Source organism: Grus americana, chromosome 1 (genome assembly GCF_028858705.1).
Source record: "Grus americana isolate bGruAme1 chromosome 1, bGruAme1.mat, whole genome shotgun sequence".
NCBI classification, from domain to species: Eukaryota; Metazoa; Chordata; class Aves; order Gruiformes; family Gruidae; genus Grus; species Grus americana.
Window position 1 is genome coordinate 13,969,480 of NC_072852.1, and position 15,807 is coordinate 13,985,286.

The 15,807-nt window shown below is 42.7% G+C and overlaps 2 protein-coding genes across 6 annotated transcripts in view; one reads left to right on the forward strand and one right to left on the reverse strand.

Annotated features, from left to right (window-relative positions):
• Positions 1-12,809, reverse strand: part of CCDC146 (coiled-coil domain containing 146) — an 84,073-nt gene extending 71,264 nt beyond the window's left edge. For 2 of the 4 annotated variants that reach the window (XM_054817496.1, XM_054817486.1), the window contains exons 1-2: positions 12,755-12,809; positions 1,269-1,435 (exon numbers count right to left, since the gene is read on the reverse strand). In XM_054817496.1, the coding sequence (XP_054673471.1) occupies positions 1,269-1,424 (156 nt within the window). In that variant the 5' untranslated portion in view covers positions 1,425-1,435; positions 12,755-12,809. Of the gene's footprint in view, positions 1-1,268; positions 1,436-12,754 lie in introns of those variants that run through there. The other 2 variants (XM_054817525.1, XM_054817507.1) reach the window with 2 other exon arrangements.
• A 249-nt stretch (positions 12,810-13,058) lies between these two features.
• Positions 13,059-15,807, forward strand: part of FAM185A (family with sequence similarity 185 member A) — a 50,498-nt gene continuing 47,749 nt past the window's right edge. The window contains exon 1 of one of the 2 annotated variants that reach the window (XM_054801049.1): positions 13,059-13,638. In XM_054801049.1, coding sequence (XP_054657024.1) covers positions 13,254-13,638 — 385 coding nt within the window. In that variant the 5' untranslated portion in view covers positions 13,059-13,253. The remainder of the gene's footprint in view (positions 13,639-15,807) is intronic. The other variant, XM_054801044.1, reaches the window with a different exon arrangement.

Genomic DNA, 15,807 nt, shown 5'->3' on the forward strand with positions numbered 1-15,807 from the left:
GGTGAGATGCCAACTCTCCTGGAGACTTGAGCCGTCCTGGACTTTTGCAGCTGCCTTAGACTGAGAAGAAAGGGGTTTTTTCTGTTACAATACTGGAAGCTGTGAGCTCACCATACACTGGCACTGGACTGAAAGTGAAATCTCTCTCTCCTTCCTGTATACTTCACTTGAATGCACAAGAGATTAGAGAGAGATTGACTGTGCAGCTTCATGCTATGTTCAGTATGATCTGACAGCAGGAATGAAACAGGCAGTCCTATTTCTCCTCTTCACTACAAATTTTTACCCCTTCCTTTCTCTTGACCTTAGGTCCAAGGCAGAGAGAGAGAGGGAGCGAGTGAGCATGCTGGACTAGCAAACCAATCTGACAGATCCAATCTGAAAAGAGCCTAGGGTAAAACAACTTAAAGAACTTCAAGAAAAAGATGAAGCATGAACAAAATCTGAAGTACTTAGGCCTGCTTAGGAGATGAAAGAGATGTACATGCTTATTAAAAAGTGGGTAGAAACTGATTGCTCTCATTGCATGAAAGGCAAGAAGAAAGCTGCATTATTCACTACAAAGGAAATTTAAACTGGGATTTAGGAAAATTTTAAAAAAACCACCACACCTCTAGTAATTATGAAATGCTGGAAAAGGATATCCAAAGAGCTATCTCCATCAATGAAAGTTTTAAAGAACAAATACCTGCATAGAACCTACTTAAGTGTAAATTTTGGATTAGAAGATTTCTTAAGGTGTCTTCTGGCATTACATTTTTTTTAGGATTCCATTTGATATGTATTAGATATATTAACTTCTAAACTCTCTCTAAAAGTTTCCATAACACAGAAAATTCTGCAAAAGAAACTGAGTTCCAAGAGGTTTCCTCTATCATCATCAGTTATTAGTGCCTCAGGAGCCACTTACCTTGGATTGTTACTGCAGCTATTGAGTCTTTCTAAAAATCATGATGCAATTACCTCTATAGCTAGAATACTATAAAAACAAGACGTCTCTATTATCATTCCCCTTAAGGCCATGATCACTGAAAAAAAGAATGTGGTTATCTATTAAGCATGCCATCCCCAGCAAGAATGTTACGTTATGTGTATGTTTCTGCTTCACAAAATGTTCTTACCACTTAGAAAAAAAATCAGAGAAGAAATAGGGAAGCCACAGATAGCCAAAGGTAACAACCTTCAATTACTAACAACAAAATATACATTTCAGTTTGATTTGCACACAATATGCAGTTATAGATAGAGAAAGCTGGGATACATGGTACCTCATCTAAACACTGAAATGCAGGGCTTGCTGTTACATCAGTGGATCCTTCATCTCGGCTATAAACAGTTGGAGCTAGAGCACAGATTGGTTGTTCCTTCTCAATTTCCAATTCTGTGTCACTGGAACTGGAACTTTCTTCACCAGCCTGACTCATTGTTTGAAGTTCTAGGAAGTAACAAAAAATACTAAAATACAGTTAACTGGATCCTGGGATATATATGACTGTGAAAGATAAATACATAGTGTAAAAACAACAACATTGACATGAGACACCCACATTCAAACAATAAAAGTCACAATGTGAGCAAGCTGGCTGGGTCTATAATTATAACTTGATGAAAGACTTGTAAGAGGCTGCACTATCACTCAATTATTGAGTATTTTTAAAATTTTCTAATACTTGACTATGTTACCATCACATATATGTTAGACAATGTGCAAAACAATATTTCATAAAGAACAAGCATTGAATAATAGATTTAGGCTGGAAAAGGACTCTGGGGTCATCTGTCTAATCTCCTGCTCAAAACAGGGCTAACTTCAAAACTAAATTGAGTAGCTTAGGGCTTTGACCAGCTGAGTTTTGAGAATCTGTTACATGAGGACTCCAGCCTTCAGGCAGGTCTTTACAAAGGAAATCCCCAAGTGGATGGGGCTCCATTAGGTACAGCTGCTATGAACTTTCCTCTGTCATTTCCATAAAACCAATCTGACAATGTGTTTTTCCTTCTCCCCATCCAACATAAGCCCACCCTTCACTGTGTCCCTTGACCCTGCAGGGAGTAATTGCATAGAAAAGGAATCTCTTCACAGAACATAGAGATCTTAAGGACAAGAAGTGGTCTAACTTGGGTGAGTAGTATGATTATTCATATCTGTAAGTCATTGCATGGTCATACTTAAAAACCAAAACAAAACCAAAACCAACAAATAAACCCCAAAACCATATAAATGAGAGAACATGATATAATATCTGAGAATAGGAGGTAGAAAAATACTGGAAAAAATAATCATTCTGAGGTCTCCTCATGTCAGAGCCCTTACGTAGTACTAACATTTCAGTTATGTACAGGTTACATTTTTAGTATCTGAGACCTTTGCTAAAATAATATGATCCTGAAAAACATACAAGTGAACTAATTCAAAAGTATTAATAAAATTCACAGGATTCAAACTGCATTTTGATCCCTAGTGCAGTGTGGGATCCCTGTTTTCTTCACCAAAATAGGGAGCTTTATAAGAGGTTAAAATCCAAGTTTTATAACCTTAGCTTTGGTATAAGTTTTACTCTGAAGAAAGCTCTTTTTCAAATTAGGTAATGCAGTTTTTTAATAACTACACAGAGAAATAAAGGGAAGTTGGAACAAGTAGGGTTGTTGGAAAAGATAACTTCCTTACAATTATATTTGAGAAAATCCCATTTTCATAGCTCTCATTTAGGAATAGAAATCTGTAACATTCTTGTATTAGGAACAGCTAGATCAAGGACATGTATTAATTACTTCTGAGCAAGATGAGACCTAATGTCATCAAGTTACTATAACTTCATGTAACTTCACTTTGTGCTTACCATTTCAGTCCAGCACCTGAGAATTATGTTCCCAGGTATCAATCATCGGAACTGTCTGAGATGTGTGAAAATGCCAAGATGGAAGCGGGAAATGGGAGGTGGAATACAAGGGGAGACAATGCTCCTGGTACCCTGATAAGAAGCTATGTCCATCAGGTCAATACTTGTCATTATATCAAATGCCAATGAGTAGCTGCCAAAAACATCTTCTGGCATAATAGTATCTTAAGAGTTTTGTATATTCAAAGAGGTTTAAAATATTGACCTTTTGCATGAAGACAGCATGAAACAAGACACAAACATTTCAGGAGAAAGAGATAAGAGATGTGGGATGACTAGAGAGAGGCAAAAAGCATCTTACAGAGGGAAAAGAGGGGAAGGAGGACTTCCAAGACACACAGAAATCTTGCCATGACATAGTAAGGGGAGCCATAGAGTATTTGTAGAGCAAAGCACAGCTGAAAATGGAGACAGAGCATACATGGAGGAATTTAAGAATTCCTTCACAAGTGCACTAAAGTTGGCCGTAGGTGAAGTGAAAGGACAAATCAGTATCACAGTATTTTAGTGATTTCAAAAATTTGGGAGAAAGATTGCCAACTTCTGCAAGCATTCACCTGAAAGTCACAGATCTTTTTAGATTAACTATTATGCAGAATAACTGCTATACAGAGAACATTGTATTCTGCTGCAGGACCAAGTCATTATAAAACCCTTATCAGCTGCCAAAGATGCAGAACCCACCTCAAATTAGTCAGTCTTGACATCATTCAGCCTTTCATACAACATATGGGAGATTTTTTTTTTATTTTAAAAGAGAGCTTTTTATTACAAATCAAGGGCAATAAAAATTAAAACTAATAAAATGAAGAATTTTTGAGAATATTTCAATAGTATATACCAGGTTTCTCCACTGAAACAACCAGAGTAATTCTGCATTCCAAAGTCAGAAAGCTGACAGTTAAGAGAAATATAATTTCTTTTTATAATTGTGGTGGGAAAATGGGTATAAAAACGTTGTGTTGTGTGTATTCACCTTTTGAAAAGTCACTTGTCTACAAAGGTAGTGAAATTTAAACTGGCAACTTTATGACTTTCTTCAGTGCTGTTTGGAATTACTTCAGGAACATTTTGACTTTTAGAGAGATTTCAGTGGCTGTATTTGTTTATGAAAAAAACCCAAAACCAAAACAATTTCATGATCTCTCCTGGAGGAGTCAAAACATTGTGAAACAACTGTAAACATCATAGAGGCCAAGAAAAAAAACTCTGAAATACTGTACATAAACATGTATACACATTTATAAATGTTTTTCATCTATAAAGAACTGCTGAATATTTTAGTGTATGCATTTCATGTTTATGGCTGCTGCTGCTTTATTTGTTCCTCTAAACATATTGGAAGAATTGAGACAGAGGGAAAAGCACAGTGGCAGAAACTCTAAGCAGATCAATGCCAAAAACCGAGAGCTTCATGGGTGTAGGCTTTTTGTCAATAGCGTATGTGAAACATACAGTTGACACTAGTCAAAAAAAATGTATTTTTTTACTTCCTTGCAGTACAGTAGTACAAAAGAGTCCTTGCCAAGACTCCAATTTGCTGGGCAGGGAGAGAAGCAAAAACAATCTTCTGAATCTGAAAAGTTTATAGTATTATGTTTAAGACACAAGTATAAACAGCTGAGACACAGGAAAACAATTAGCCAGCCTTGGCTGGAGGGATAAGTGCTAGCCTCCACTCCCTTTTAAGACGGAAGGGAACAGACTGTAACAAAAGATATGTACGATTATGGGACATTAAAATACATTTAGCATTCTTCAATTGCCTACTACATAATTAAATTTAAAATTCAGCTTATACAAAATTGGATATATAAAGTTCAAAATCAAAGTGGAAAAATTGTATTTTTGCAGTATCTAATAAACAAACAGTCTAATTCAAATAAAAATGAAAGTTGGCATGATTTCTAAATTTGCAGAATAGTGCAACAAATATGGATGTTTTCAAAATGTAGAACTGCAAATAATATCACAGCCTTGATCCAACATACAGAATTGCAAAGAAAGGGAATTGCAAATCTGTTTTGGAACCTGGGTCAAATCAGGCTGAGAACTGCCTTGTGAAACAGCTTCAGGACAGCAATAATAATAAAAGTCTGAACTCAGATTCCCAAGAGTAATGCCAGCATCTTTACTTCAGTATCTCTCTAGCAAAGAGCAATGTTCATACACAAGTCAGTGCAGAATCCAGATGGGTAACACTTAGATGCATTGACTCTTTCTAGAGTGATGGATGCAAAAAGTAGCAAAATTTCACTATGAACATGAAGAGATGCACCTCCATGTATGAAGATGCATCAACTAGACTAATTAAGAAGACACAAAATTTATAAAAATCTATATTGAGAGAACTACACTTCAAGTGATTGACTTCATTAACATAACCCCTTTAAACTTTATCTAAATCCCTTGCATTTATAAAATCAGAATCTTAGAATCATTTAGGTTGGAAAAGACCTTTAGGATCATCAAGTCCAGCCATTAACTTAATGCTGCCAAGTCCACCACTAAAGCATGTCCCTAAGCACCAAATCTACACATCTTTTAAATACCTCCAGGCATGGTGACTCCACCACTTCCCTTGGCAGCCTGTTCCAATGATTGACAACCCTTTTGGTGAAGAAATTTTTCCTAATATCCAATCTAAACCTCCCCTGGAGCAACCTGAGGCCATTTCCTCTCATCCTATCACTTGTTACTTGGGAGAAGAGACCAACAGCCGCCTGGCTACAACCTCCTTTCAGGTAGTTGTAGAGAGCGATCAGGTCTCCCCTCAGCCTCCTTTTCTCCAGGCTAAACAACCCCAGTTCCCTCAGCCGCTCCTTGTAAGACTTGTGCTCCAGACCCTTCACCAGCTTTGTTGCCCTTCTTGGGACACGCTCCAGCACCTCAATGTCTGTCTTGTAGTGAGGGGCCCAAAACAACACTGAACACTGGTGCGGCCTCACCAGTGCTGAGTACAAGGGGACGATAACTTCCTAGTGCTGCTGGCCACACTCTGTCTGATACAACCCAGCATGCTGTTGGCCACCTGGGCACACTGCTGGCTCACATTCAGCCAGATGTCGACCAACGCCCCCAGGTCCTTTTCCGTCAGGCAGCTTTCCAGCCACTCTTCCCCAAGCCTGTAGCGTTGCCTGGGGTTGCCTGCCAAGTGTAGGACCTGGCACTTGGCCTTGTTGAACCTCATACAGTTGGCCTTGGCCCATGGATCCAGCCTGTCCAGATCGCTCTTACGAAGCCTTCCTGCCCTCAAGCAGATCAACACTCATGCCCAGCTTGGTGTCACCTGCTAACTTACTGAGGGTGCACTCGATCGCCTTGTCCAGATCATTGATAAGGATATTAAACAGAACTGGCCCCAATATTGAGCCAATAATTAGAAAAATATTCAGGTTCAGAAATGCATCAGTAACATTCTGATACCAGTTATACAGTCTTATCCTTCAAGCCCAACTTGGACATGCATTTTTAAATTTAAACACAAAGGGGGAAAAAGTATTTACACTACTATTGCTGGAGGGAAAACAATTGTATGTTGAATAGTAAGTGTTAAAATAGTGTCTTTTCAATTGTTTTATTAAAACTTTTGTATGAACGCATATTTAAAGTAATTTATAATTTCAGTCCGATAACATCAGGCCAGACTGGGAAGTCTGTGAAGTCAATTAAAACAATGAGCAATTATTTGTGTAAGTAGTCTGACTAACTACAGTGGAAAAGTTTATGGAATCAGCTAACTAGTAGTATTACATGCAGGTTCACAACTGGATTTATAGATGGTACATTATACACTGACATGTGTGCTACCCTCCTTCCTGATGGAAATCAACGATTTCTTAATATAGGCTCTCCCTCATTCTTTGTTGCCACACAAATCTGATCTGTTTCACTTAAAGCTGGGTTAGTTAAATTGGTGTAGACTGACACGTGAACGCTCCAACTCACAAGAGATTCTTTTGTTTAACACAACACAGGTCTAAGGTTTAGCCAAATTTAAACAAATAGGTGTAAATTCACATTAAGTTGAGCTGAAGCCATAGACACAGATCTCCTTCCACAGCCAGCTCCATTCATGGATGTTACGTATTATTTCATTCTCTTGTAGGAGGAGATACCTTCCTCCTCAACACTGATCTGCAAGAGGAACAGCTTTATGACTATTTTCTCAGGCCAAATCAGCTAAGAAAGTCTAAATAATTTCAATCAATGTTATGAGCTAAATTTGCTAATTTTTCTGGAAGTTGCTAAGGAGCACCTTGCCATCTGCCTGCAGGCAGCAAGGATGGCAGGAGACGGGGCAGTACCCAGAGCAGGGAGGCAATGAACAGAACCTCAGCTGAACAGTGGGACACAGAACCATAGAACCGTTTAGGTTGGGAAAGACCCTTAAGATCATCGGGTTCAACCATAAACTTAACACTGCCAAGTACCACTAAACCATGTCCCTAAGCGACACATCTACATGTCTTTTAAATACCTCCAGGGATGGTGACTCCACCACTTCCCTGGGCAGCCTGTTCCAGTGCTTGACAACCCTTTCAGTAAAGAAATTTTTCCTAATATTCTATCAAAACCTCAGGATATTGATCTACATCTTCATGCTACCTCCTTTTGCACAGAAATCTTAAAAAATAAAAATTACTCTGAAAACAAGGTAACTGACTTAGCATTTGACACTGAATTAGTTAGAAAAATTATGTAATGTAGTTGGAACATTAGAACGGTGATATCTAGGCAGACCAAAAGCTGATCTAGCTCTGCATACTTCCAGGCAACACTGGATGCCTGGGGAGGGACAGAAGAATCCACAGTCAAAGTGTGATGACGCTTCCCTGAACCCATTCCCTCTGCCCTTGAACTCATGCAAAACTTCCAGCATCTGCAAAATCCAGGGGAATGGAGATTTTTGTATTACACATTTTGTTTCTGCACGTGAGTAACCAGTGCTTTTTGTTTGTTTTGAATCTGGCTCTTTGATGCCACCTAGTTCTTTTACTGGATGAGTCAGTGAATAATCACAAGCTTTCTATGCCACGAGGTTTTTTCTAACATTGTATCTTAGAATCATCAAATAATAGAATGGTTTGGGTTGGAAGGGACCTCAAAAATCACCTAGTTCCAACCCCCTGCCATGGGCAGGGACACCCTCCACTAGACCAGGTTGCCCAAAGCCCCATCCAACCTGGCCTTCAACACTTCCAGGGAGGGGGCATCCACAGCTTCTCTGGGCAACCTGTTCCAGTGCCTCACCACCCTCACAGTAAAGAATTTCTTTCTAACACCTAATCTAAATCAACCCTCCTTCAGCTTAAACCCATTACCCCTTGTCCTGTCACTACACTCCCTGATAAACAGTCCCTCTCCAGCTTTCCTGTAGGCCCCTTCAGGTACTGGAAAGCTGCAATTAGATCTCCCTGGAGCCTTCTCTTCTCCAGGCTGAACAAGCCCAACTCTCTCAGCCTGTCCTCATAGGAGAGGTGCTCCAGCCCTCCGATCAGCTTCATGGCCTCCTCTGGACTCACTCCAACAGGTCCATGTCTTTCTTGTACTGGGGCCCCCAGCGCTGGACACAGTACTCCAGGTGGGGTCTCACAAGAGCAGAGTAGAGAGGCAGGACCACCTCCCTCGACCTGCTGGTCACACCTCTTTTGATGCAGCCCAGGACACGGTTGGCTTTCTGGGCTGCAAGCGCACACTGCCGGCTCATGTCGAGCTTCTCATCAATCAATATCCCCAAGTCCTTCTCCTCAGGGCTGCTCTCAATCCACTCCCCACCCAGCCAGTACCTGTGCTTGGGATTCCGCTGACCCACATGCAGGATCTTGCACTTGGCCCTGTTGAACTTCATGCAGTTCACACAGGCCCACCTCTCCAGCCTGTCAAGGTCCCTCTGGATGGCATCCCTTCCCTCCAGCGTGTTGACCACACCACACAGCTTGGTGTTGTCAACAAACTTGCTGAGGATGCACTCAACTTGCTGACACTCTTCATTTGATAATCCTTTTTCTAGACTGAAGAAGCCAATCTACCTGCTGTCACTGGCATGGAAGCCCTTCTCTGCCTTCTACTGTCCTTGTCATCCTTCTCCAAAACTTTTCCAGTTCTACCATATCCTCCTCAAGGAGAAGGGAAGAGATGAGAGCTACAGATAATACTAATAACATAGAGATACCATGGATTTATTCAATCGCACAGTGATCTTCTTTTCACCCTCTAAAATTTTATTTCCTAATGCTTCTTTCCTAAAGTTAAAGCTTACAGTCTTGTGAGCAGCAGACCTATTTTAACTGGGCAGAGCCTGTCCTTCAGCATGAAGAGATTTGCCTTTAAACAAAAATGTTATGCCAACATTAAATGATCATTAAAATTAAAATTACATCATGTACAACAAGGCATTATAATATGCACGTAATTCAGAATGGATTGTTTCATTAGACTGTACAACCTCATAGACAACTACTTTGGGGAAATGAGGGCACATTGCACACCTAAACTGCTTAACAATTTCTGTTATAAGTTCCATCGTTTCCCCTTGTTTTCAGGTCTGTGGGATGGAATCACCCTGAGCCACACACAGACTTTATCTGCTGAAGTTCTAATTAGATATGGCTAAGATAGGGAGCATGTGAATGGTGAGATTTGCCACTTCCCTTTTCACATGGTTTCCGTGAGGAACTTAATTTCCCCAGAAAATTTCTGGTAGTGTGACAAAAAATCCCTGAAATTCAAACCACTGTGTGCTTTGGAGACTGCCTCTCTCTGCCATTCCTGAGAAGAAATGGTTTTCATCACTACACACACACTAAAATATCAAGGGGAAAATAAACAAAACATGCTTTGCCTACCCACTGAAACCTAGGCACGCCTTGAGAACTAAGAAGGCTCAAGCAAGCAGTTCAGAAATACATCACTGAAAAAATACAAATTACAAAATACAAATAAAGGAACTAGTCTAATACAAATATTTCATAATAGAAACACATGAGAATTTTTTTAATAAACTTGGAAAAAATATCCTGACTATAAAATGCTTAAGCCTTATGATACGGAAGAACATTGATAAGTAGCTACCCTGTGTGCGGTGAATCTTGCCTAAATGCTGGACATTAACTTGAAATGTTCTTGCATCTACAGGTAGGAGCCTCAGCATGAGCATAACACCAGCAAGAACACTCCTGCAGGGCGGCCCCGTTTTCCTGAGCAGTGAAGTCACATTATTTCTTCATTACAATTATAGCAAATGGGTGAACTTAATCCTGCCCAGGCAGACTGCCCTGTGGGTACTTGAAGCAGTCTGATCTTATTCTGTGATTAAGTCCAAACATAAAGGTTAGAAAAATGTATTCCTTCTACAGACTCTCTTGTATATCCTTTTTATTTAATTCCTCTTGCCTTGAAATCTCTCTCTCACCTTAGCCTAAAAGTACCTCTAATAACGCTTTGGCTTTGAAATCTATTTTATAACACTTTATAAGGTCTAGGTTTTGTTATCTTTTGCATGAAATACAGAATAATCTTTGGCTTACAACAACACTGTAAGTAAATATCTGGCAAAATGGCTAATAAGCTTTGTAATTCATTAAGGAATCATGCAGGCATCTTGAAATTGGAGGTCTAATTAAATCTTCATTTATAAATTTGATATCGCTTTCTTTTCCTGCAAATGACAAGTCAGAAAATTAAAGATGAAAATAAATCTCAGTTTACTGTTGGATTCAGCCACATGCCATACCAGCTGATATGGGATCAGCTGGAATTCAATCAAGAGCATGAAAATGAAACCGAATCAATATTATAGTCAAAATATAGATGGCATAAGTAAAACATTAAAAACATGAGGTTTCATAGGTATGGAGAAAGAGCTCCTTCCTAGCAATTACTTTTTATCTGTTTTCTTCAGTATTTTTAACCATATAAGTACGCTTAGACTGTACCTAATGAAAAATCCAAAACCAAACAAACCACAAAACAGTGAAATATATACATAGCAAAGGCTTAAACATCTTTGAACGGTTACTTGAACAAAGTTCTCACTTATGCGAAACTCAACAATATTAAAGATGATGCATAGGATAGTACGGAGCCCAACCTGATATACCTCTGCCTACACAAGGAGTGTCAAAGATACTGGAGGAAAAGGGGGCGGTGGGAAAGCAGCACTAATGTTTAAGAGGAGGTAGGAGAGGATGATAAGGAACAGCAGCACTGACTTCAGGGAGAAAAGGTTGGCCGCAGTAAGCCCCACCTAACCAAAGTTGGGATTCCCTTTGAAAAGTAGGTTAATAGAGTTATTTGTTGAATTGGATGTCATCTAGTGGAATTATAGCACACTGCACCACAATTCTTACTGGTCTGTAACTGTGTCCCTGACAAATTATCTAACATTTAAATTTGGTATTTGGTCTCAGGAGTGAGAATTTTGTAGTATTTTTTCCAAAAAACAACTATTTCTGAAGACTTGAAAAAAAATAACCTCTATCCCCCATCACATCCCAAGATCCCCCATCACATCCCAAGATATTTCTTGATATATTTTTGTCTTCCTAGAACTCTATTTTTTATACTAAACAATCATATGGCAGGCTGGCCCTTTTTGTGTTTCAGTTAATTATTTTTGAGACTGAATAATTTAAACCAATGAAATAACTTAACTTGACGGGCTTTACTGATGAATATGAATCTTTATTAAACTTTCCAGTGAAAATCACAGATGGACCAAAAAGCCAGGGCCATCTTCTTTCCTCTGGAACACTCAGACCTCATTTTAGATTCTTTAGTAATCAATGCCAGACACAGTAATAACAATGGAAATGAGGCTAATGAGATGAAAATAGCCTGATGACCAAATATCATATTGCATGGCTTGCATGGTTATTTTTGGAAAAGAAGAAAAACAACACATGGAGTTGAATTGGGTCTGGCTGAGATGGAGTTAACTTTCCCCATAGCAGCCCTCATAGTGCCGTGCTGTGTAGAAAAGTGTTGGTAACACACTGGTGTTTTGGCTACAGCTGAGCAGTGCTCCACAGCATCAAGGCTGTCCTCCAACATTCCCCTATCACCACCAGCATGCTGGGGGTGGGCAAGTTCTTGGGAGGGGACACAGCCAGCACAGCTGACCCAAACTGACTGTCCTGGTTTCAGCTGGGATAGAGTTAATTTTCTTTCTAGTTGCTGGTATAGTGCTGTGTTTTGGATTTAGTATGAGAATAGTACGATAACACACTGATGTTTTTAGCTGTTGCTAGGTAGTTGTAGTATCCTGACAGACAGCAATTTCAGACCCCCGCAATACCGCTTTTGACAAAATTGTTTTTCTAGCACATCTGCCAAACTGCTTCTTCATCCTCTAACCGAGGACATTTCAACACACGCAGTCTCACTGTAGTCTTAAGCATAACAAAGACCAGGCTGCCACCCAAAGCCCTGCATTTCCCCCTCCCATTCCTCTCTTTTTCCCTGCCTCCTCCTTGCAGGTGTTAAGTCCTGCGGCTGCAGAGGCTGCTGCGCCAGGGAGCTGAGAGGCTGAAACCCACCCCGCACGGCTCCTCCGTTGAAAACTAAGGCTGGGCTGCACCGCTATCGGCCTACAGGGACCGGGAGCTACCTCGTTTCATCACACACGGGATGGGCCCACGGAGCGGAGGGAAGACTCCCTACACCCAGGGACGCCGGCGGCGAGGGTGGGCCCCGGCCCCCCTGGGTCTCTTCAAACAGCACTGACGGGACGCCGAGCCGCGGCCCGGCTCGCTTCCCGCCTCCACGGTGGAGCCGCAGTTTTGCCTCCCCGGCCCCGACAAGTCCCTCCCGGCCGCGCAGCCCCCGGCGCCCGGCCCGCCGCAGGGTCCTACCTGTGCGGCCGCGGCCGGCCCCACCTCGCCGAGCGGCGTCCCCCGTTCCTATGGCGACGCCGGCTCGCTTCCTTTGGCCTACCTCAACCGCCCTCGGCCCTCACCCTCGCTCCTGATTGGCTCTAGCATCCCGCCCCGCTGCCCAATAGAAACAGACCATGGAAACACTCCGCCTTCCCCTGTCGCTGATAGGCCGATGAGTACGGCCGGGTTCGCCCGTTTTCGGGCGATTGTAGTTCCTTCCGCGCGCTGGTGAACTATGACTCCCAGGAGCCTTTTCGGCGAGTAGGCGGGGCTGGTGCCTGTGGCTGTCGGGGCGCGCGCCAGCGGCCGCCGCCTGTTTACCAGCCGCCCCGGTGCCTCTCTCCGCGTGCAGCCGCGGCACGTGACCTGGCGGGGCAGAGGCGGGGCTAACGGCCGTTCATCGTGAGGAGCGGTTCCCTGTCCCGTCCCGTCCCGCCTCAGGAGGCTTCTGGGGCCGGCGGCCCCGCTGAGCAGCATGAAGGCGTTGCCCCCGCGCTGGGGGGCTCTGGTGGTGCGGGCGGCGGGCAGGCGGTGGGGGCCGCTCGCCCCAAACCGCGACTGTAGCTCCGCCGAGGCCGGCGGCCGTAAGCCCCTTCAGGAGTGGGCGCTGGCGGTCAGCCCGCGGGGGCGGCTGCGGGTGCGGCTGCCCTGCCAGGTGAGCGTACGCCCGCTGGATCCACAGCGCTACCCGGGCGCGGACCGCGTGTTGGTCGCCGTCAGCGGCGGCAGCGCCCCTCCCCGCGACCGGCAGCAGGACCGCGTCCGAGTGGAGTACGACGAGGCGCTGGAGCAGATGGCCATCGTCGCGGACGGCGTGGACAGCAAGACCGCCGTGGACGTCAGGACGCCCGTGAAGTTCGGTGGGTGAAGCGGGGGTGGGGGCGGCGGCTGCATGCCCGGCGGTCAGCCCTCTCCTTCCGGCATGCTGGCACATGGGGCCCCAGGGCAGACGGGATGGCTCCCGCCGCGGGGGCTCACCGGGGACCGTGCTGGCAGTGCTGCTGTTTCGGCTGGAAGCGCTGTTGGCAGCGGATATTCGGAAATGGCATTGTGTCCCCTCTAATTACGGAGGTTCAAAACGTCCCATACTTTTCTGTGTTTCCTGACTTCTTAGGAGTTTGGATACATGATTTGTTGACCTTTTTGTCAGCAATAGTTAATGGTGCAACTTGTGCTATCAACTGGTAGTTGCAACGCACGCTTTTATTTTTGCTGTGACAGCTGGTGTTGCAGAAGAGACGTAACTGCAGCTCATCTGGGAGACAACAGTCCTCAGTATGTGCTGTGCACACCTGCAGTTCAAGGGTTGTTCACAACACGGTGGTTGTACCTGGCAGCTCCTGTGATGGTTGTTATGCTGAGTGGCCATCCACAGGGATCAAAAAAGTCTGGAAGGTAACAATGTGAATGAAATGCCTAGAAGGGCTCCTTTCTTTAGTACAAGTCTCCCATTATCTTTTTGGGCACAAGGCAAAAATCTGTGCAGGGTTTCTGGTACAGAACCTGCAAACAACTTGGGAGAGCAGCTGCAGTGGCTGAAACCAATAAACATCTGTGCTGGACTGAAATACTGACAGTGGCTCTAAATTTAGGGAAGGAACCTTTTCTTGCTAGGATAATTCCCATCAGTGAGCTGAGTTTAGGGAGTACTTGACCCAGAGAGATTTGTGTTCAGTCATTGATCTGTTGGGGTTTTTTTCCCTATGGATTTGTGCACTTGCCCATACAGTGCAAAGTAAGCTTCACCATGCTGGAAAAACTTTTCAGTGTACCAAAAAAACTGATCTTTGGTTTGCTTCAAGTGGTTGTTCAAGACTGCTGCTGTATTTCATTTGATGCTCTGTTGCAGTCATGGTATGAGAAATGGTGAATAATCCCATTCTACTTACGCTTCATACATGTCATCTATGACTTTTGCAGAGCATGGTGTTATATTCCCTTGGTTACCACTTTTCTAAACCCTTACAGCAAAGGCATTCTGTACCTTTTATCTTCTCTACTCCCCCTCCCTTAAGTTCTGATACATCATTTTCTGATTTTGAGGTTTTTTCTTGTTTTCATTTGGAAGGACCTGAACTGTATATCATTCAAAATGGAAAAGTGGATTTATCATAGCTGCATTCTCTTTCATTTTCGAGTTTTGCTCATTCCTATAACTTTTTTTTTTTTACACTGTTGATAACTCAAGATATGTTAACTACAACTTATGGTCTCTTTTGTTTCCTAACAACTAATATAGAGACAAACATTCTGTAAATAAAATCAGGGGATTCTCCCCCTCCCTGCCCTCAGTTCTTTACTTTGTCCATGTTAGAATGGCCATGCTGATTTGTACCATGAGTCCAGCTAGCCCACTGTCCTGTCTCCAGCAGTAGTCATAGAGAGGTACTCAGGGGAGAGTAAGAACAGGAAAAACATAAATGATATTTTGTCTAAGTGTTCTCTTAGCTGTCAGCTGTTTTCAAGTGAGGGGATTTTCTGAGCCTGATACAGCTCAGCCCCTCAGTGGGTCCCTGTTCTGAGTGTCTTCTTACAAGTGTAAAGAGTGTCAGGGCAAGAGCTTCCTGGCACACTCCATGCCTCTTGGCAGAGAGTCCCACAAGGTACACCATCCATTCAATTCCTGCTATTTTATCATTTGAGTATGTGATATTCCAAGATCTTTCTGCAATTTGTCAGTGAGTTTTTAACTAGTCTGAATAATTCGTTGTCATTGATTAAACTTTTCAGCCTTGGTATTTGTGCTGATTTCTGAATTCATGTAGTGTTGAAGATGATGCATACCTTATAGCTAAAAGACAATATAGGATTAAGGATATTGTCAAAGACATCTGAAAATTCAAGTTCATTCTCTTAAACATATCAACAGTTACCTATATGTCCATTAACTCTTTCACTGAAATGTAGCAGGGCTTTCTCCAAGAGACTTTTGTAGTTTGACTCTTGCCTAAGAATTGTCAGTTACATTCTTACAGAGTGTTTTTTTCCCTTGCTGGGCAAGTGCAAAGATTACCTTAACTTGTCCTTAG